Source organism: Urocampus carinirostris, chromosome 10, assembly GCF_059441175.1.
Source record: "Urocampus carinirostris isolate Australia breed hairy pipefish chromosome 10, RoL_Ucar_1.0, whole genome shotgun sequence".
Taxonomy (NCBI): Eukaryota; Metazoa; Chordata; class Actinopteri; order Syngnathiformes; family Syngnathidae; genus Urocampus; species Urocampus carinirostris.
The window spans coordinates 579776-602774 of NC_142358.1; the positions used below are offsets into that span (position 1 = coordinate 579776).

The 22999-nt window shown below is 39.1% G+C and overlaps 1 protein-coding gene across 3 annotated transcripts in view; it reads right to left on the bottom strand.

Moving 5' to 3' along the window:
- LOC148357430 (PHD finger protein 12-like) overlaps positions 1–22999 on the bottom strand; it is a 45575-nt gene that overhangs the window by 13925 nt on the left and 8651 nt on the right. For 2 of the 3 annotated variants that reach the window (XM_088345881.1, XM_088345880.1), the window contains exons 2-12: positions 19444–19625; positions 16130–16202; positions 15581–16031; positions 13432–13552; positions 10872–11004; positions 10624–10788; positions 10372–10515; positions 6930–7608; positions 5011–5109; positions 4303–4446; positions 4142–4234 (exon numbers count right to left, since the gene is read on the bottom strand). In XM_088345881.1, coding sequence (XP_088202007.1) covers positions 4142–4234; positions 4303–4446; positions 5011–5109; positions 6930–7608; positions 10372–10515; positions 10624–10788; positions 10872–11004; positions 13432–13552; positions 15581–16031; positions 16130–16202; positions 19444–19625 — 2284 coding nt within the window. The remainder of the gene's footprint in view (positions 1–4141; positions 4235–4302; positions 4447–5010; positions 5110–6929; positions 7609–10371; positions 10516–10623; positions 10789–10871; positions 11005–13431; positions 13553–15580; positions 16032–16129; positions 16203–19443; positions 19626–22999) is intronic. The other variant, XM_088345882.1, reaches the window with a different exon arrangement.

Genomic DNA, 22999 nt, shown 5'->3' on the forward strand with positions numbered 1-22999 from the left:
TATCCCCCCGACTGCTGAAAGCCTGTGCGTCTGAGCTGGGAGACCCTCTACAGCGCATCTTCAACCTGAGCCTTGAACAGGGGAGGGTCCCTCAACTGTGGAAAACATCCTGCATCATCCCAGTCCCAAAGAAATCAAGACCTGAGGAACTCAACGACTTCAGGCCGGTCGCCCTGACATCACATGTGATGAAGACCATGGAGCGGCTGCTGCTGCACCACCTGAGGCTACAGGTCCGTCACGCCATCGACCCACTGCAATTTGCTTACCAGGAGAAGGTGGGAGTGGAGGATGCTATAGTATACATGTTACACCGATCCCTCTCTCACCTGGATAGGGCGAAGGGGGCTGTGAGGATTACATTTTTGGACTTCTCCAGTGCCTTCAATACCATACAGCCTCTGCTACTGAGTAGGAAACTGACAGAGATGGGAGTTAGCTCACACCTTGTAGAATGATTACTGACTACCTGACAGGCAGACCCCAGTATGTGAAACAGGGGGGCTGTACATCGGACACTGTGGTTAGCAGCACAGGATCTCCGCAGGGGACCGTTCTCTCTCCGTTCCTATTCACTCTATATACATCGGACTTTAAGTACAACTCTGAGTCCTGCCATGTGCAAAAGTTTGCCGACGACACTACGATCGTGGGATGTATCAGAAACGGGCAGGAGGAGGAGTACAGGAAATTGATTCAGGACTTAGTCCGATGGAGCGACGCAAACCACCTGCACCTAAACACCACCAAGACCAGAGAGATGGTGGTGGACTTCAGGAGAACCAGAACTCACCCGGTTCCTGTAACCATCAAGGGAGAATGTGTAGAATTTGTCCAGACCTACAAATACCTGGGTGTGCAGCTGGACAACAAACTGGACTGGACTGCCAACACAGAAGCTCTATGTAGGAAAGGACAAAGCCGACTTTACTTCCTCAGAAGGCTGGCCTCCTTCAACATCTGCAAAAAGCTCCTGAAAATATTCTATGAGACAGTAGTGGCAAGCGCCCTCTTCTATGCGGCAGCGTGTTGGGGAGGCAGCGTCAAGAAGAAGGATGCCTCTCGTCTCAATAAACTGGCTAGGAAAGCGAGCTCTGTTGTGGGCAAAGAGCTGGACAGCCTAACAACAGTAGCTGAGAGACGAGCACTGAAAAAGCTGAGGTCAATCATGGACAATCCATCGCATCCACTACACAGCATTATCTCCAGACAGAAGAGCAGTTTCAGCGACAGACTGCTGTCACTGTCTTGTACTACGGACAGACTGAAGAGATCTTTTCTTCCTCATGCCATGAGGCTCTTTAACTCCACCCGGCAGAGTAAAGGCCCACATTAAACCACACCACCTACATTGGATATTACCGAATCTTACTGCAATATGTATTCTGAGTAGCACTATTAAGTTACTCTATATAACACGCTACAGTGGGCATTTGCACGTCACACTGGGTATTTGTATATTGTATTCTTTTGGCTTTATTATTGTACTGTTCTCAGCTCAGGGATGCTGCTGGAAATGTGAATTTCCCTTAGGGGATGAATAAAGTATCTATCTATCTATCTATCTATCTATCTTTAACCGCTCACCACTTGTTGTGGGGACCCGGGTGCTAAATGACATGTAAACGACGTGATTTTTTTCCTTTTTGCATGTTAATGTTAGCGTAATCTTTCGTACGGAATATTACGCTAACGCGAAAGTACGATTAGCCTGGGTTAGCTTTACGTTGAATATTCAAGATAAACATTCAGGATGTTGGAACGGATTAAAACAATTTTACATTACTTTTAATGGGAAAAAACGGCTTCGGTGATCGTACAAATCGGTTTTCGTACAAAGAAATGGAACAGATTTATGGTCGACAACCGAGGTTCTACTGTATATATATATATATATATATATATATATACACACACACATACGAACATAGATAAATACATACCGTAAATTCCGGGCTATAAGCCGCTACTTTTTTCCCAAACTTTCAACCCTGCGGCTTATTCAGTGATGCGGCCAATTTATGTAATTTTTCTAATGGCCGCCAGCGGCGCTCAAGTACAAAAGTTAAGATTTAGACTGCAACTTATTAACTTGTGCACAAATTAAATTAGCGTAGACATGTCCTCATCATGCAAATTGCAAAAATAAAGGCACATGATGAAACTTTCAAGCTAAACACAATCGAGCGGTCCAATATAGAAGAAAGCAGAGCTACCGCACGTAAACGTTACTTTCGGAGCATGATGTAAGCATATATATACGTATACATACATACATACAAACACATATACATGCATATGCATACATATATATACACATATACATGCATATGCATACATATATATACACATATACATGCATATGCATACATATATATATATAGGACAGGACTGTCTCAGAAAATTAGAATATTGTGATAAAGTTCTTTATTTTCTGTAATGCAATTAAAAAACAAAAATGTCATACATTCTGGATTCATTACACATCAACTGAACTATTTCAAGCTTTTTATTATTTTAATATTGCCGAATTTGGCTTACAGCTTAAGAAAACTCAAAAATCCTATCTCAAAATATTAGAATATCATGAAAAAGTATACAAGTAGGCTATTCAACTAATCACCTGAATCATCTCGAAACACCTTGCGAGGGTTTCCTGAGCCTTAAAAACACTCAGCTTGGTTCAGTAAACTAAATCACAAGTATGGGGAAGACTGCTGATCTGACTGCTGTCCAGAGGACCATCATTGATACCCTCCTGATGGAGGGTAAGACACAAAAATAAATTTTCAAAGAGCAGTCTGTTCACAGAGTGCAGTTTCAAAGCATATCCACAAAAAGTCTGTTGGAAGGGAAAAATGTGGCCGGAAACGCTGCACAACCAAGAGAGATGACCACAGCCTTAACAAAATTGTGAAGAGCCGCTTCCAGAATTTGAGGGAGCTTCAAAGACAGTGGGCTGAAGCTGGAGTCCAGGTATCAAAAGCCACAGTTCACAGACGTGTCCGGGAAATGGGCTACAATAGCCGTATTCCCATGGTCAAGCCACTTCTGAACTCAAGACAACGGAAGAAGCTTCTGACTTTGGCTATGGAGAAGTAGCACGGGACAGTTGCAGAGTGGTCCAAAGTCCTCTTTTCAGACGAAAGCAAGTTTTGCATTTCATTTGGAAGTCAAGGCGCCAGAGTCTGAAAAAAGGCTGGAGAGGAGCAAATTCCAAGTTGCTTGAAATCCAGTGTGAAGTTCCCACAGTCAGCAATGGTTTGGGGAGCCATGTCAGTTGCTGGTGTTGGTCCACTGTGTTTCATCAAGTCCAGAGTAAATGCAACTGTGTACCAAGAGATTTTAGAGCACTACATGCTTCCATCTGCTGAAAAGCTCTATGGAGATGAGGATTTCATTTTCCAGCATGATCTGGCACCTGCCCACAGTGCCAAAACCACCAGTAACTGGTGCACTGACCATGGCATCACTGTCCTTGATTGGCCTGCTAATTCCCCTGACCTGAACCCCATCGAGAATTTGTGGGGTATAGTTAAGAAGAAGATGAAAGACACCAGACCTACAAATGCAAATGAGCTGAAGGCCGCTATCGAAGCATCCTGGGCATCAATAACACCTCAGCAATGCCACAGGCTGATTGCCTCCATGCCACGCCGGATTGATGCAGTAATCCGTGCAAAAGGATTCCCAACCAAGTACTGAGTGCATCAATGGACATTTTCAAATGTTTGATTTAGTTTTGCTGTTATAAAATTATTTTTTTACTTGGTCTGAGGAAGTATTCTAATATTTTGAGATAGGATTTTTGAGTTTTTTTCAGCTGTAAGCCAAAATCAGCAATATTCAAATAATAAAAGGCTTGAAATAGTTCAGTTGATGTGTAATGAATCCAGAATGTATGACATTTTTGTTTTTTTAATTGCATTACAGAAAATAATGAACTTTATCACAATATTCTAATTTTCTGAGACAGTCCTGTATATACACTTATAGAGACAACCGCTCACACCTAATACAATACAAAATCATTTTGATTGGATTTTTATCAGATGACAAAATCCACAGATGATTAGTAGTAGTAGATTAGTTACCAGCAACATAAAACCCAGAATAGAACATTAAAATAGCTATTTCTTACCGGATCCTATGTACAATGTCCTATAGCACATGCTGACAGCCTTTCCCTTTCGTGAAAGGGGAAAAAAGACAGCCCTGGCCTGTAACTTCTTACCTGCAAAAACAAAAAATCTGCATCATCATTGTATGAAAGGTTATTTTTTAAAAGTATTTAAGTTTTACAGTCGGGCTGAGATGGAGAACATTTTGATGCATCGCTGGTGTCTACAGGTAGACTGCCGGGTACTTGACATGCAAAAAGCTGCTGTATCCTTTGCCATGCCAGTAACTTGATCATCTCTGTATCTAGCTTGCCCAGCTCAAATCCTAAAAGATGCATATAACAAAAAAAAAGAAGGAAAAAAAAGTTTTAGCATACTGGGCTTGTAAAAACTTACATCATTTTCCAGATTAGAAGTCGTACCAGCCAAAAAATGCATAATTAAGAATGAAAAAATAAATACAAGTCACACTGGAGCATAAGTCGCAATTTTGGGGAAACAGTGAGTTAATTTCGGTAACAAAGTAACATATTAATAGTTATTCATCAATAATCATTTTCACTCCAAATCACTAAATCCAATTAAATTTACATCCTCTGTCAACTGTCATGGTAAACATTCCGCCGCCTTAATTCTTCCAGTCCTACGTTGCTTGCGTCTGACTCAGTCACCTCGCTTTCTGCTTGTCGGCACAACACGGCAGGGCTAAAACAATCAACACAGGCCTAGAGTGCCCTTTTGTAGTTTAGTGTGAAAATAACATGTGAAATTGTACACCCGGTAATAATGTAATAATTTAGAGAAAAGTCTCATCGGAATATATATCACACCCATGGCCAAACCATGAAAAAAATGGACATACAGTCCGGAAAATACTATATGTACCAACCTCCACTTTCATCCATGCAATCTTTCATGCGAAGAATAGGAATGGAGGAGAATGAACTGGAATGCATGGAGTCAGCAAGTCCCAGATGTGCCTTTACACCTACCACAAAACAAATGAAGCTGGTTCAGAAGTTTCTAGCTTTACAAAGCTGCATTGCACAATTTGAAATATTAATTTTAAAGATTTTTTATACAATTTCCCCAATAGGCAAAGGACTTCAAAGAGCCATAACTGTTAAGTGTACCTCCACCAATCTGAATTTTTCGGGGAGTTGAGAGCCGCGCTTTCAGGTTAAACACTCCCCAAGTTAAGGTGGGGCTAGGTGTAATGTACTGTACAAGCATTGCACAGAGGGAGCAGGTTTGCTTAAAGAAATATTCAGTGAGAAGTCAGTGTTGATTTTGATGGAAGTTCATTGATATTTACACGGTGGTTGCTACGGAGTTAAAACCTCTACCTAAATTGCTTTAAAATGGGAGTGCTCTTTTAAGTAGTTATATCTGAGATCCACAAGTGGCCAAATGTTGTACGTTAAGATGTCTAATTTCATTAACGATACATTAAATTTCATATGTATAGCACTTTTAAGGCAACTAATTGCATCCCAATGTGCTGTATAAAAACATTCAAAGTACAATAAGAAAATAAAGTCCATTCCCTTTTCTCCACCCAACACGTGCCTAATACCATAAATTCTGTGTTAAAATTCAGTTCAGTAACGGCCCAATTACCTCTGCTTTGATGTTATAACCTTAGATTTGCTTTGTTTTATTTGTCACTATTTGATATGCATTCTGCTTAATTCACACTTCAGTGTCATAATTACGTTGTGTGGCATAAATTCAAAGTGCTCATATGACAACAAATTAAGATATTTAGTAAAACAGATTAAGATCTAATTTTTCTGTTTAAAAATGTTGAATCTATAATAAATCTGATAAGGATTTTTTAAATTAAAAAAATAGTTAAAAAGAATCAGTGAGGGGGAAAATGCCATGTTTCAGCAGTCATTAAAATATATATATTATATATATACCACAGCCATATCCCCCTAGTGGGAAGTGGCTAGAGTCATTTCTGACTCTTTTTGGGAGATTGATTCAGAGGAGGGGATTCCCAGCCCCCTCGCTCAACCCAACTGAGGTGTTGGGAGTCATTAGGTGACCAAACCCCCCAATTCCAACCCCTAATGTTGAACGCCAAGCAGGGAGGCAATGGGTACCAATGTTTAAGTCTTAGGTACGACTCGGCCGAGGCTTGAACCACAACCTCCCAGTCTCGGGGCAGGCGTCGTACCCCCAAGGCCACCGAGCTGGTACATGTATATACGCATACATACCCCCAAGGCCACCGAGCTGGTCAGTCATTAAAATAATACACAATAAAATTAACAAACCAATTATTTCAGTAAAAAAATTGCCTTTTACAGTGCACCACTTGGTGTGTTATTTATGTCATATACAATGCAGTGGGGTTTTAGCAGAAGTTACAATAGCTTTTAAATCTGAAAAATTACTAGAACTTAACAAATCAAGATTGTACATCACACACTTCACTGTAAACGTCCGCTCAGCAATTACTCGAAAGTAAATTAACACTTTTTCGGGCGGTGCATGCTGGGGTGTATGTGTGGTATTACTGTATTTTCTTTGGATTTTGAAAGAAGCAACTAGCATATGGTACTATTTCAGATGAGTTGAGAATCTTCTCAACTATAGGTCGTCTTAACAAGGTACATTGTGCAAATTGTCCACCATTCTGACAAACAAGATTTCCAAAAGCTGCTGCATTTAGTGTCTCATTGAAATAACTGGTTAAGTGGGTTATGACTACTTACAGTATATGGAGACTGTACCAATCTACATTAAATGTCAAATCAATGTGGCTGTTGAAAGATAGAGTGTGTGTTCACTGTGTACCTTGAGTTGAGGATAACTTTTCATCGTTGCTTGGTTGTTGCTCCTGGTTGGAATCAGAGGGTTTTATGTTGCTGCTCATACACACACTCTGGAATTCTGCCTGGCTTCTATGTATTTTCTTGTTGCTTTGAGAGCCTGCAGTTGTCGATATGGGGTGGGAATGTTGTGAAGTGCATTTTTCTGCAGTGGTCTTCAGCTCCTGTTTCAGTTTATCGGTTCCTATGTGGTTCACCATGTCAAAGGCAGCAGCTGAGTCAAAGTTGTCTGGAAAGGGTCTATTCTGTGCAACTTCCTGTGCACAAGATTGGGACTTCCTGTTACAGTGTAATGGTCCATTTCCTTTTGAAGGTTGACATTCTTCCGGTAAAAGTCTACTATGTTTACGAAAGTTTAAGCAGGGTGGCATGCTGCCTTTAGGACATACCTGCTTTGCTAATGAATCCTGCTTTGAAGAGCACCACTCAGAGTTGTAATGTACACTGCAAAGTTTTGAGTAGGGTCCACGAAAAGTATTTTGTAAAGAAGGTTGACTTTTTACATCCTCGGTTGTTGTACACGATTTACAACTGTCGATTTCAGCAGAGTCTGACTGTGCTGTCAGTAACGTAGACAAATAATTCTGCTTAGTAGACAAGTGACGCATGATGCTGCACTGGAGGGCAATAACATCCTGGAGCCACTGTTAGAGACAAGACAAAATTGAAATTATAACTTGAAAGTAAGGTTTAGAAAACTGATTAACCTGATCAGTCAAATTTAATAAAATACTTAAAAATCCATAGCAACTTCTTGCTGGAGATATATCTCACAAGAACCTTTCATCTGTTAGACAGATGGAAAGTTATACCCCAGATTATAAAGACTCCAAAAAACAACAAAGAATATCAAAAGTCCAGGATTTGGCATCCAGGTCAGGGTGTCCCCTGCCCAAAGATAGCTGGGATGTGCTCCAGCTCCCCCACAACCCTACTGAGGATAAGCGGTGCAGAAAATGGATGGATGGAGGGATGGGATCAATTCCTAAAAAAAATTAAATAAACTAATCTGTAAGTATTATACAATTCATAGATCCGACCGCTCGTTTTCAACTTATCAGAACGCGAGGCAGAAAACAACCCTTGGCTGTGGATTTAGGTCGGCCATCCTTCTATCACGGACAATGCACATGTGATCCACAGGCTCGTACACAGTGTTTTTGTATGAAAATGGTTGGACAATGTGTCTGGGGCAGTAGTAATGTAGATCAGAGGTATCCGAAACGATTGGTAAGGATGACCTTCGTCCCTTTTTCTCAACCAAAAATTTTTTGAGATGGATAAAGGCATGCGGGCCGCTTCACGGTCAACTCAAAGTGCAAAGGATCGATGGGAACCGAAACATAGTTATTTGTTCAACATTAAGTGTTTTATTTTTATTACACAGCTGTTGGGTCGGTTAGTTGGTTAGTTGTCAGTGAGAGAATATGGTACCATGAGCTTCTGGCCATAGACTTTGTCTGATGTGACTTTGGTCACTTTGTAGTCGAAGATCAGCCTACTCAGTGGATCCCAGTATTTAATGTATGTAAATAATAATGTCTAATTTATTTAAAATTAACAGATAACTTTATTATTTTGTGGTAAATGGGTAAATATTCACAGTAACCAATGCGGTCTACATTACCGGCATGAAGTCTGATACTGCAGCCGCTTTTATTGCACTTTCTTTGAGTATATCACTGCATCCTTGTTAGGATTAGACAAAAACAAATACAAGGGAAGGTGGCGTTTCCGAAATGGAGGTTAAATTGTGAATTACGGGATGAATAGTATGTGCAATTCGTGATCCAGTATGCAAATTTTATGAAATTCGTGATGTAATTTCCATGTTTCTTGCCACGGACTCGTAGCAAATAGAAATTATTACACTTGTTTAATAAATTTGATATACTGGATCACTCATTGTATATCTTGTATATAAAATTATCTCTCACAAATCTGGATCTATTGCCATGTACAACTAGTACGGGGCTTCTGATTTTCTCATAGATCACCAAAATTTTGCGTTCTTCCTTACAAGGTTAGGATCTTTGGACACCTGGATGCCATGAATATAAATGCATATAATATTTGAGACCCTTTTCTACTGACTTTTGAGAGGTTTGCGTAATCCTGAGGAAATGCTACGGCTATGCTATCAGGAATTTTGACTAAAGAGTTGCTCACTGTTGTTGTTTCGGCAGCCGCTTATTATACGTATGTACCGTAGCTATGATGGACCAGGCTTAGCGCTTGCTGTCGAATCTATGTATTAAGCTGGCCAATAATAGAACCATCATCACTGTACTTTTTACTTTTACTTTTGTAGATTTGTAAAAAAAAATTGTACCGTTTCTCAGCTATACTGAACCAGTTACTTTAAACCCCTTCACTCAGATACGCACATTTCTCCTTTGTTCCATTTTTTTTCTCCAGGTCACGTGTCAGCGCCAAGCTATGGAACCCAAGCCCTGCTCCTTTTAAAGGGGCAGCGTTAAGAGCCAGGCAGGTAGCAAACCGGCGTTTGTGTGCCAGATACTCCAAATGTAGAATGAGAAACATAACTACATTGAAATTTAACTTAAACTGTATTCATTTATTGTATTGTCTTTACCTTTTCAAAAGCTTGCTTTTTTTATATTCATAAATGCATGCTGCTTTATATGGCACTCTTGTTTGCTGTGATACAGGACGCCATATGCACGTTTGTGGTTTTTTTCCAATCCTCAAATAAAACGACATCAAAAACTGGACTTCTCAATTGCATTTCTTCAATTTGATCAAAACAATTAAATATTCCGTAATTTCTTAATATGGTAACAAAGTTAAACTTGAGGCAGTATCGTACAACGGAGTAGTCACATCATTTTAAACAGGATGTTCTGCATCCAACTCATTCATAGTAGGCTAATATTGATAATATATACACATATAGCATGTGTTGCATTTATTATAAAACTTGTATAAGGCATTTTGCGAACCCAGAGAAATTTGTATTTTGTTTTTTTGGTCCAATATGGCTCATTAAACATTTCGGGTTGCCAACCGCTGAACTAGAGCAATACTTACCTTACAAGTAGCTTTAACAAGACTTTACTACCAATCATTCATGTTATTGTCTCTACCTGGTTATGAGATTAGAGCTCAACATTTGTTGTAATTATTCGTGCAACATGCACAAGTAATTTAAGAATAATAATAGTAACGGTTGAAATGCAAAACACCCGTCTACTCTATTCATCAGATGAAACTATATGATGTGCTAATGCTGTACTGACAAAACCATTAAGAGGGGTAAAAGTGCGACCAACTCAGTGATGTGAAAACATAGAAATAAATTCTAAAGATTACAGAAACACAGTAAAACAACAACTTCATGGTTTACCTGTAGAATGAAATGTTGAATTTTTTTAACCTCATCATACCTCTTGCTGCTCAGCATCAGTGGCGATTGGCTTTGTAGTCTTAAGTTCAGGGACACCACCACAAACATGCTCGAATTGGCGTGGGCCTGCATGATGTGGAATGCAAGGTGGATTCCTATACTGAAACTTGATGGCATTTGGTACCTAAAACCAAACAACAACCTTAGTTGTTTTTTTAACATGTAGGAGCCGCACAACAGAAAAGGCATTTTTTCAAAGATTTCAATTTAACTGAAGAAATTTTAAATCTACCTTGATCGTCTTTTTGTTGCACTGCTGTGTTTTCCGAAATTTCAGTGAGAGCTGCCGATGTACTCTGTGTAGAAAGTCCAACTTGACAGCATGCTGGGACATTCTGTCTTGAAAGTCATCGAAAAGCTGACAACGACTGGACAAGCTAAGGCTCTCCTGATTTAGCTTAAAAACAAAAACATTTTGGGAAAAATAAACGTTGTATTTTAGCCATTAAAAGAATTTACCCACATTTGTACATCACGCACCACTAAATGTTCAACATGATTTGGGCACATCCATTTCCCAGCAGGTAAAGCTGTAAGTGGTGGGTCCAGACAGTCCGTGTGGAACAAGAGAGAACAGTAGTCACACTGCATCAAAGGAGCCAACCTACAACTCCTGCAAGGAGTAACAAAAATGACAGAAAACTAATCAAAAGTACAATGCATATGTAAGGGAGCCCCAGTCACTAAGAGCCAAACTCCCACCTTTTTCCAAATCAATCACTGCTCCTACACACCTGATTACTCATCATTTTAGCTTAATATTACATGGACTGAACGCCTTGATAAAGAAGAGCAAAGTAATGGTCAAAAAATGAAGTCAAGAATTAAACAAGAAATCATTATTTTAAGATTCTGTTCAGCCTGTTAGATTAAAACCTTTCGAAGAACAATGCACAGGTTATGTAACAGGTGGTAAGTTGTTTAAATCCACAATACAGTAATTCTATCAATGTATCTATCCATCTATCTATCTACCCTGGTCATGTCCCTCGAGAGGGGTGACCGACACTAAGGCAAACAAAACCAAAGAAAATTTAAACACCCAAACAAGTTATGCACCTCGGCATGGTCATGCCTTCGTCCCCCCAGATGAAACGGGACACAAGAAAACGGCCATGTCACTCGGGTCAGGGTAATACAACACGCTCTTCTGTTCAACAGCAGGGACCGACAGCTTTCACTGGTTTACCCCTGCCGCATCATACAGGTGCCCTGCCCATCCCTTAGAACACGTCTTAACAGCCCACTATCCTTTTACAACGCCCCTCCACTTATTCCTATCACCAACAAGTGCGCTAGCTTCCACTATTTTTAGACCTCTTTTCTGCAGTGCACTCATAACACCCTCCACATTTCAGTAATAAATACTGTAATTTCAACACACATAATTGAAGTGAATACGACAGCAGAGCTGATAACTTGAAGATAACCAAAGAGGCATTTAAGATTTCAACACATTTAAAGTGAAATCACTTAACAGCAGCACACAAATGTCTCGTTTCTTGAAGTTTTCTTAGGCTTTTAAAACAAAGACTGGTTAACAGTAAAAGGAAGTAAACATACAATTTCTCTAAACTTATCATGACATCAACTTAAATATGGACATGTAAACTAAAAATTGTTTTGACAGGTGGGACGTGCAGCTTTTCAAAGTTAGTAAAGCATGTCTGTGAACGCTGGTTTGTCAAATGTATTGAAAGCAGCATTTTAGTAGCAATGTACCATGTAATACATTCTGTTATCATGCACCATTTTACATTGTCTTGTTTGTATGTCATGACTCATGTGTAAACTCCAGGTATGTCTAATTGACAAGCTGCAACCTCTGCATTGTTTGCCATCCTTCCTTAGCCAACTAGCTCGGCGAATCATACCGTGTGACTGGACTCCAAATGTTGCTTGAGATTAGCAGTGTTAGCTTCTTTCACTGGCAGTTTCTTGAAAAGAGATAACTCTAGCCCCAATCCTTACTGGAACCATATCATTGATCTATAACCCTTGTTTGAACACCTAGCCAAGGAAACGTGGCAATAATTTCAAGCATTTACAACACAACATTAAAATTCAAGCAATTCCAATGATTTCAAGCACCTGTACGGATCCTGAAGTTGACATGTTCACAGGTACACATGATTACTTTTTCAGATACACATCTATGTTTCTTGCACAATTTTGACTGCACTATGATTACTTCTCACCTAGCACAATGTTGAATCTTTTTTTGCTCTATGTTGACTATTTTTGCACCAAATGAATATTGCAAAAACCCTTACGATACCAACTATATGTAACATCCTACATGCCGTCATTTCTTTGTGTAAATATTGTGTAAATAATAACTATAACCTTATCCTCCTTGTTTTATAACCTTATCTTCTCTGTTCCTTATCTTCTTGGTTTCTTTACCTCACTGTGAATGTGTGAAACTGGAGTGTCATGCCCAATTTCGTTGTCACAATATGTTAACCCATTTTGTAACAATGACAATAAAGGTATATTCTATTCTATTCCTAATATTTTGCTCCAGGAAAAAAAATAATTCATATAAATATTTCTTATTTACAATACAGTAATACATATCTCTACATACAAAATTGATGAACTCATATGCCAAGCAGCTCATATGTAAAGGTATCTCTGAATTCATTTTTAAGTACATTTTTTTAACAAGGGTTTAAAGTAACTGGTTCAGTATAGCTGAGAAACAGATATAAAATACTTTTATGCAAGCCCACATTTTCCCCCCGGTTACCAAGCTTTGGTTTTGCAGATACAACTTACTTTTGCACCAAATTAACTCCTCAATTATCTCACAAAATTTTAGAAGAAAAAGAGAATACTGAATTAGGGTTTTTTTGTTATTTGCGGTATCTCTCCAGATAAACTCGCGGTCTAAGTCCTTTATCAAAAATGATAATAAAATAAAAATGAAAAATAAGTTGAAACTAGGCACACCGGTCTGTGATTATTCTGTAAGGCTTTTAAGATATTTCAACTAAGGTTGATTCAAATAAAGGGGGTACAGTGTGTCTGGAAATACCTGTTGCATGTAAAACAGACTTTGACTGGTAATGGTACCAGACCATTCGGATCCAGTTCGTATTGCGATCGCCTGAACGGCCTCCCCAGTAATTCCTCCTTTTTCCTTCGTTTACTGCTGCCTGAATACAGATCAAAGAATTGTTATCAAACCAGTGTGATAATAATTCCCGAAGTGAACTGTGAGTATTCATTGACATGCATTTCATGTTTACAGTAGGGATGCACGATAATTATCCGGCTGATAGTTATTGAATCGTGACCAGCAAGATATGATTTCAGTTATTAGGTGAAACAAAAAAAATAAGTTGAATATAGACATGAGAATTTGTTCCTTGGAGCCTCGCTGGAAAATTCCACCAGCCGGCACTACTTGTTAGAATGATTTCAAGCAATTATGTTTCTCTTTATATTTGGATGTTCTACAGCAGGGCTCTCAAACGTTGTGACAGCTGACCTGCTCTGAAAACAGTTCACTAGTGCTGGGTCACTGTAATTTTCTAGTATTTTTTTTTGTAGTTGACTGAGTCCATTTAACCCTATTCAAGAGACGTGGTAATTGCAAGTAACAATATTTATAACCTTATCTTCTCTGTTCCTTATCTTCTTGGTTTCTTTACCTCACTGTGAATGTGTGAAACTGGAGTGTCATGTCCAATAAGTTGTTATTTTAGAAATACATATCAAACCGGGTGACCTTTTGCGCGATTAGTCATTTTGTCATATGCACAGTAAAGAACCACGTTTCCCTGCCCAATGAAATTCTTACTTTGCTGTCCACAGTTCCCAGCGAAAAAGAAAATAGAAACTAAGAAACGATTGGCATTCCTTGAATCCCAATAAGTTTAACCTTCCTGATGATATATGGAATGACATTTTTGAGTGATTGGTGACATAATACAGTCCGTATGTGTCTGAGACACGTATTTGCTCCTTTGCGAGCCGCCGGAATGTTAAAGGGTTAGTAAATTTGACTGAACTATCTGACTATTTTTTGACGTTCCACTGTAGCGACTTACAGTCTGATGGGCCTTATGTTTGAAAAATATCTGACAAAAAACTGTTTTTGGGGTGTGCGCCTTATAGTGCAGATAACACGGTAATCTTGGGGAAGACAACTAGGTTGGTTTTCTTCTCTACTTCTCTATCACATGCGTGAGGCATTGGAGATATGGCTTGGCACATGCCGGAGTGGCACAACAAACAAATGTGGCTCAGGATGTGTACTGAACTGTTGTGATTCTACTGTCTGGACATGCGTGACTCGAACGCCTCTCGAGGGTTTATATCTTAGCATGACACTGCTGGAATATGATAACTTTTACATCGTTGTTTCGCAGTCGCCATAGCAGTTAGACAAACTGTTTCAACACATTTACGTTTGAATGAAAAGCTTTTTGTTAACATGGGGCTAAGCGTGCGCAAGTGCCCACTTAAATTGACGCAGCAGAAACGGAAACACCAAATAGTCAAGCCCATCTTATAGTTATTCACTTTTTGTTTATTTTTTTTTAAGATATACAAAAAGTGTACTGTACAGATTTTAATGATTAGCAAGTGATCACTAGGTTAAATTTGCTACACGTTCGCCACTATTGGGGACCTCTTAGGTGGCAATTGCCAAACGTTGCGTTTGCTCGATGCATCAACATTTGCATGTTTATGTGATTCATAATAGCTACGGTGCAGCTTAGCAAATGCCATCTGATTAGAATAAGTGATATATTTTTCATAAACCAAGGTATGAATGTAATTCAAATGTTTACAAATAATGTAATATAAAATAATGAACACACCCTAATCTATATGCCATTATAATGGTGCTCATTATATTTGGTTATAGAGTTATTATTGACAAAGTAAGGTTTGATTGATAGCGGGGATACAGTGATGATGGTTCTATTATTGGCCCGCTACCTTTTGGAGACATATTTACCTGGGCTTTATGTTACTGTAATTGTGAATAAAGAAAATATGCACAGACAAATATTTGGACTGTGTGTGTGTTATTATTTGATTCTAAATATAAGATGCAATTTTTTTCAAGTTACTGGTTACCGGTCTTTAGAAACAATTTTACTGGTTAGTAATCAGTTGTGGGGAAAAAGAAAATGTTATCGTGCATCCCTAGTTTTTGGGTCCGGTCTAACCTGGCAATGCAGTGGTGCAGGTGAATTCATTTGGTAATTGGAACTGTGTTGGATTTCTTTCCAGAGCAGCTGCTATGAGCAGCTGAAAGGGCCTCTTGAGAAGGCGCGGAGTTGGAGAAGACAATACAGTACTCTCAAACTCAGTGCTCTGAACATCATCCTCAGCCACCTCATCTTCTACGTCATTCTGCTCCTCAGAGAGGGTGGGGGTTGACGAAGTATTGGAAGTAGGCGTGCCCGGACGGCTGCTTGGCCGGCTGCTACTTCTACGGTCCAAGAGGCGTACCTGAGCCACGCGGAGACCAGGCCCAGCTGCTCCAGCCCCCGGAGGAAGACCATCAAGACGCAATGGTCCGGCGCCAAGTTCCAGTTCCGTAGATGGAGAGGAAGGGCGCTTAGCGGAGGACTTTTCCAGCAGGCCGTTAGTTGGCTCAGACTTCTGCTCTCGCTTCTGTAACAAATATTTGAAAAATATTAAACCTTAAACAGGATCTCACTATTTCTTAACATAAAATTGTTTTGGTGGAAGGATAAAACTTTACCGCATACTTTTTTTCGAATATTGCAGCGATGACACATCCATTCTCCTGGTGGAAGCATCTCTTCACTCAGAGGTGGGTCACTATGGTTAGAAAAAAGATAGTTGCCTGTTTTTAAATAAAATTCAAAACATATATTAAAAATATATTATATATGATAAATATGCAGTGTTCTCGTTTGCCCGCGTCCCTGCGCCCTAGACGCATCATTTTTGCTGGGGACGCATAGTGTCAGATCAACGTGCAACCCCGGGACGCAACTTTTTTGACACAAAATTGTCATTATTGCCCGATTAAATTTTTTTTAACAAAGATTTACCGCACTCCAAACTTTTCATCAGGCAGATCCGCCATTGTTGTTTTGGTCTCGCAAGTCGAGTTTTCGTCTGCACGCTGATCACGTGCCGAAACTATTTGCCTCCCTTGAACTTTGTGACATTTTGCCACATGTCAGACTTCAAGCATAAATATATAAAACTCTAATTTCTTGTGAAGCATCAACAATCATGAAGTGGAACACACTTTATTGGATATTCTAAACTTTTTTTAATGAATAAAAAACGAAAAAGTGAGTGTTCCAAATTATTCAGCCCCATTGAATTCATACTTTGTAGCGCCAAATTTTGAAGCGATTACAGCTGCAAGTTGCTTGGGGTATGTCTCTATCAGTTTTGCACATCGAGAAACTGATATTTTTGCCCATTAATCCTTGCAAAACAGCTCGAGGTCAGTGAAGTTGGATGAAAGGGTTGTGAACAGCAGTTTTCAGTTCTTTCCACAGATTCTCAATTGGATTAGAGTCGAGACTTTGACCATTCAAACACCTTGATATGTTTTTTGGTGAACCATTCCATTGTGGCTTTTGCTTTATGTTTTGGACCATGTCTTTTAGGAAGACAAATCTCCGTCCCAGTCTCAGGTCTTTTGCGGACTTCATCAGGTTTTCTTCCACGATTGTCCTGTATCTGGCTCCATCCATCTTCCCATCAATTTGAACCATTTCCCTCTCCCTGCTGAAGAAAAGCGGCCCAAACCATGATGCTGCCAATACAATGTTTGACTGTGGGGATGGTGTCTTGGGTGATGAGCTGTGCTGCTTATGCCAAACATAACGTCTTGCATTGTTCGCAAAAAGTTCGATTTTGGTGTCTTCTAACCAGAGCATTCTTCCACATGTTTGTTGTCCTATGGACAGATTCCCCAACCTCACCTGTAGACCTCTGATGTTCATCCAGAGTGATCATGGGCCTCTTGGCTGCATCTCTGATCAGTATTCTCTTTGTATGAGCTGACAGATAAGGGGGACGGCCCGATTTTGGTAGATTTGCAGTGGTCTGATACTCCTTCCATTTCAATATTATTGCTTGCACGGTGCTCCTTGGGATGTTTAAAGCTTGGGATATCTTTTTGTATCCAAATCCAGCTTTAAACTTCTGCACATCAGTATCTCAGACCTGCCTGGTGTGTTCCTTGTTCTTCATGATTCACTCTGCGCTTTAAACAGACCTCTGAGACTATCACAGTGCAGGTACATTTATAAAGAGACTTGATTACACACAGGTGGATTCCATTTAGTTAGTCATTTAGATCTACATTGGATCATTCAGAGATCCTCACTGAACTTCTGGACAGAGTTTGCTGCACTGAAAGTAAAGGCGCTGAATAATTTTGCACACCCACTTTTTTCGTTTTTTTTTTTTTGTAAAAAAAAGTTTAAAAGATCCAATAAAGTGTGTTCCACTTCATGATTGTGTCCCACTTATTGTTGATGCTTCACAAGAAATAACCGTTTTATATATTTATGTTTGAAGTCTGAAATGTGGCATAAGGTCACAAAGTCTAAGGGGGCCAAATAGTTTTGCAAGCCACTGTATTTCCTTTTTTCAAATGTTATTTATGTGAAGGGTTGACTTTTTTTGGTTATGAAGACATGTCCAAAGAAATAATTGAAATCTTGCGATATGTATTTATTTTGGAAATTGTGTGGACTGGACCATTATTTTAATGAGCTTGAAGTGCTATCTACAGTGGGACCTCGCTACTTCGCGGTTCCACTTTTGCGGGTTTAGAGCTTCGCAGGTCTAAAAATAATAATAATAATAAAATAAAATAATTTAAAAAATAATAATAATAATTTTTTAAGCATTTTTGAAGGGGCGTCGCTAACTTGGCGGATTTTCACTTTTAGCGGGTGGTTTTGGTCCCCATTAACTGCGATAACCGAGGGATTACTGTATTGCAATTCACAGGTAGGTAGGTACTGTACTTTGATTGATAAATCAATCAGTAAAAAATTGTCAACAGCAATGCTAACAAAGCTCCCCAGAAGAGAATGCTGTTTTCTCAAGGTTACGCATGTCAATATGATTGAGTACTGACAAAAAAAAAATAGCACAGAAAAGGCATTTAAAAAAATTGAAAATCGCATCAAAATCGCAATTACGTGTTTTCCCTAAATCGTGCAGCCCTAGTCTTTATATTTTCCATGTGTGATTTTTCTTTTAGAGGCTGCACGATTTAAAAAAAAAAATAACCTAATTGAAAATTTTCAGATCAGTATTGCAATTTCGATGCGGTTTTTTATTTTTGAAGTGCATGTTCTGTGCTATTTTGTGTATTTACTTAATTATAGTGACAGTCTGGAACAGGGGACCAATTGCAGCCTGCAGGGTGATCGTTTGTTGCCCCCACCGTAGTTAGAATTCGGTTAATCCTGCAGCCCTTGCACCAACTAAAACAGGTGTCAGGAAACTGAGTAGTTGGCAATGTTTTTTCAGTAACAGATATGCCACCTTTTTCACGACCAAATTGAACATCAACTCTTACCTTTACAAAAAAAGAAATTTTCAGTTTATTTTGTTTTCCTGTGTGACATTGGTCAATTAAAAAAAAATAAAACATGATAACGACACTGTTCAAGCACCAAATAAATTAATGAACCAGTTTTTTGCGGCAGTAGCTCAGGAGGTAGAGCGCTCATCTTGGGATCAAGGGATCCCAGTTCGAATCCCGGCTCGTCCGTGTTACATGTCGAAGTGTCCTTGGATAAGACACTGAACACCTAATGCCCCCAACAAGCAGGTTAGCGCCTTACATGGCTGCAAGGCCGCTATTGGGAAATGTGGAGCACATTGTAAAGCGCTTTGGGAAGTCATTGACTTGAAAAGCGCTATATAAATGCAGATCATTTCATTTTGTTTCCCTCCCAGTCACACAAGATATATGATGTTCATTTTTATCCGGTAGGAATGGGTGTCTTTCCCCTTCAGCTCTGATTGGTTTAAGGTAATTGACGTTTCGGGTCAAGAAAATAATGATACTCACCAGCACTGAAGGTGGAAAGCAGCAGGACAGTGATCACAGCACAACAAATCCCCTCCTTCTCTACAACTATCGCAGGTGTCATGGTTTGTAGCCCTGCCGCTTCTTCGGGCTTCTCTGCCCAACCTCCGGCTTCTCTTCTCAACCTCCTCAGACTTTGGGGGGGCGAGAAGTGTTTGAATTTGCTGTGGATGTATTTCACAGTCATCAGTCATTTTTCCAGAATATGGAACTTATTTAAACATACATCCCTATGTTTAGTAGCACCAGGATCACTGTGTCCATTCCCACTAAGCAAGTTTAAAAGAAAAGGGTCAACTGCAGCCATTCAAGCTTTTACACAAGACGACAAAGTCAAGCCAGGTCTCATTTTTAAATTTGGAACATTTGAGTTTTGAAGTAGCATGTTGTGATTTGATGGATGTTGGGATTTAAAAAAAAGTGTAACTTTAATGTTTTTTTTTTAAACCGTGGGTTAGTTTTCAAATTGCACATTTTTGAGGCTTAACCTTTTCACATGCAAGTTTCAGATGAATGAAAATAAGTAATTTGAGGTAGTGCTGCACAATTAAACAAAATCTAATCAATATTGTGATGTGACGTGAGATTGTGTAATCGCAAGACACTGCGGTTTAAGCCTTGTGTGAGTAGACAGCAACCATAACAAATCTCCCCAGTAGAGGGCACTGTTTTTTTAAAGGTTAAAGCATGTCAATATTATTAAACCCTGGGTTTTCACTTTTTTATAAAGCTTACATGGAAATGTGAAATAAAACAAAATTTCATTTTTTTACTGTCGGGACCAATCTAGAAAAAAGTCATAACATTTAAAGTTACATAAAATGCCATTCAAGGGGATTGTTCTGTTTTTTAACAACACAGTGGTGGGTCATTTTGACCCAAAGACAACAGGAGGGTTAGGTACTAGCAAAAAAGGCGACTACCACAGAAATTGAACTTTTCTTTTGAAATCGAAAATCGCACCAATAATACAAAACTGGTCGAAAAAAATCGTAATAAGAAAAAAAAATCGTGGCACCTTAATTGGATGTGTAAATAGTCCTAGAAATGTTGCCTAAAATTCCAATTCAAGACATACCCAAAGTAATTTGAACTCTTTCCTTGAACCGTTTAGAGAATATGGAAAGTTTTTCTCCATTTTGATGGACTAAAAAATGGAGAAAAATCCTTAGAAAATTGAGAAAAATGCTGATGGTGACAAAAAAAGAGCTTCAGAATGTGCGGAAAGATATGACATATCAAAAAAGACTTCATGGGACTTAAGAACAACACTGTGAAAATGGAGAACGAACTTGAGAAGGTCAACGAGGTAAATCAAGGCATATCCACAGATTAGAGGTAAAATCGGGCCCAAAAAAAAAAAAAAAAAATCAGCCCGGCCAGAGTCGCAGTTATATAGACCCCAATCCAACGGATTAACTTGATTTGATAAGTGAGCCCGAAATAAACCCGAAGCTTTAATTGGCCACTTAAGTAAACACAGTTTTACTCCGGCGGTGCATACTTCTACATCGAACTGTGCGTTTTGGCTGAACTACGCAGCTTGGGGTTTACTTGGGGCCGAGTCCTTCAAACCAAGTGTGCACTATGCGCTGCGCCAAAATGAATGGTTTAGTGCCGAAGAGCACATCTCTGTAACATGCAGCGAGCGAAAGTGAAACTGAACAAAATGGCGCCAAAAAGAAAATCAAATTCTGCAGGTTACAAGCTGCAAATAGTGAAAGATTTTGCCAAAAAGCAGAAAGTTTGTAAGCTATAGGCAAGAGGCAGAAGTGACAGCTGACGTCCGTCTTTTACCCCAATACCGAGGATGAAAATTTCTTTGGTTTCAGTGATTTTGAGTTAAACAGATGGTTTGTTAGGCACTTCTTTATCCAAACAATTACTTGAGTAAAAGAAAGTGCATGCTGTGTAGTTCCCCCACAAAAAGAAAAAAAACTGGCTAGAGAGAAGCCCAAACGGCATTACCTGGTGATTTGACATTTTAAACCCGAACCGGGGCCAAAATTCGGGCCCAAGATCTTACCACTACCTCAGATCAAAGAAAATCAACAACTACACAAATTTAAAAATTTAAAATTGTACAACATAAGTCAGATGATTTTAAACAATGTGCTTGTCTCAATGATTTAATAATTACAGGACTAAAATTTCAGTTGCGCGCAATAAAAATCAACCCAAACCCAAACATGGACACAGTAGCTCAGCAGGTGAGTTTTCAACTCAGATATTTCAACATAACAGTGAATGTGGCCCTTGTTGACCGCTGGTAAAAACTTCCACCGGTAGCAAAAAAACACCATCTGTTTTAATTCGGGTTTCCAACCGATTGGAGAAGTGTGCTATTTTAAATTTAAGGACCAAAAAGTCTAAATCAACAAAAATCTCACCAAAATGAACGCTGAAATTGCTCAGAAGTGTAGCATGGGTATCTTAGCATGAAACCTCACATATGATCAAAATCTGAAAATTTAACATTGTATTTTATACTATTTTCTAAAGGTATGTAAAAGCGTTTCCAAAAGTCACCATTTGGAGACGACAGTCTTCCAGCCTTAAAACCTCTGTATCCGTGTATTTGACTTTGGCCAATTTTCAGACATTGTGAGAGTTGTTCTCCTTCCAGAAGTACACTAATTGTGTAATGGGTCGAAAGTGGTGTCAATCGAGAGGTCAGAGGTTAACGGCTATATTGGAAATCCTCTGACAAGTCTGTTTATTTTTAAAAGGGAATTATGGAGCAAAAAGGAACAGATTAACAACAAGTATCGTCAAACAATACAGGAATGCTTTTGGGGGTATTTTTTCTAATCTGTCTGCATTAAAGATGTGTTTTAATGTAAATATTTTACACCGATAGATTCACTGGACTCTCGTGAATGTAATGAGAACATTCTTGTGAAGAACCCATTCACGAGTGGAATACATTTAATTTAATCACAAACGACAGCACTTATTCCCATTTTCTACATTAATCATTTATTTTGACTGTGCCCAACAAAACACGTTGGCATCTTGTTACCGTAGTGTAAAGTGTCAATTGTTGTGGCAACTGGCTTGACTTGATCGTAATGTGTGGTAGGGTATGAAGATTAACAAAAACCCAATCGACATTGCGATGTGATGTAGTACGATTGTGTAATTGCATAGCACCGCGACCTTTTTCATGGATTTATAAATAGCATAGCTCACCAGAGGAGGGCGATGTTTACTTAAACTTCACCTCTTGATAATCTTGTATATTTATGTAACATCGCAATCCAAGACGTACCCAAAGTAAATTGAATGCTGTTGTTGAACCGTTTGGAGAATCTGGGCGGCTTTGGTCTCTTCTGAAAGGTAACACGTTGAAGTTTTGTCCCTAACTAAAATAATCGCTGCAAGTTCTACTAACATGAACAATCTAAGTTGGAACATACAGAAATAGTAGGCTTTTATTCTCGCCTGATTATTTTTTTTACAATCACATGCAAGATAAGTCAATTACCCTGACATGCATGTCTTTGGAATGTGGGAGGAAACTGGAAAACATGCAAAC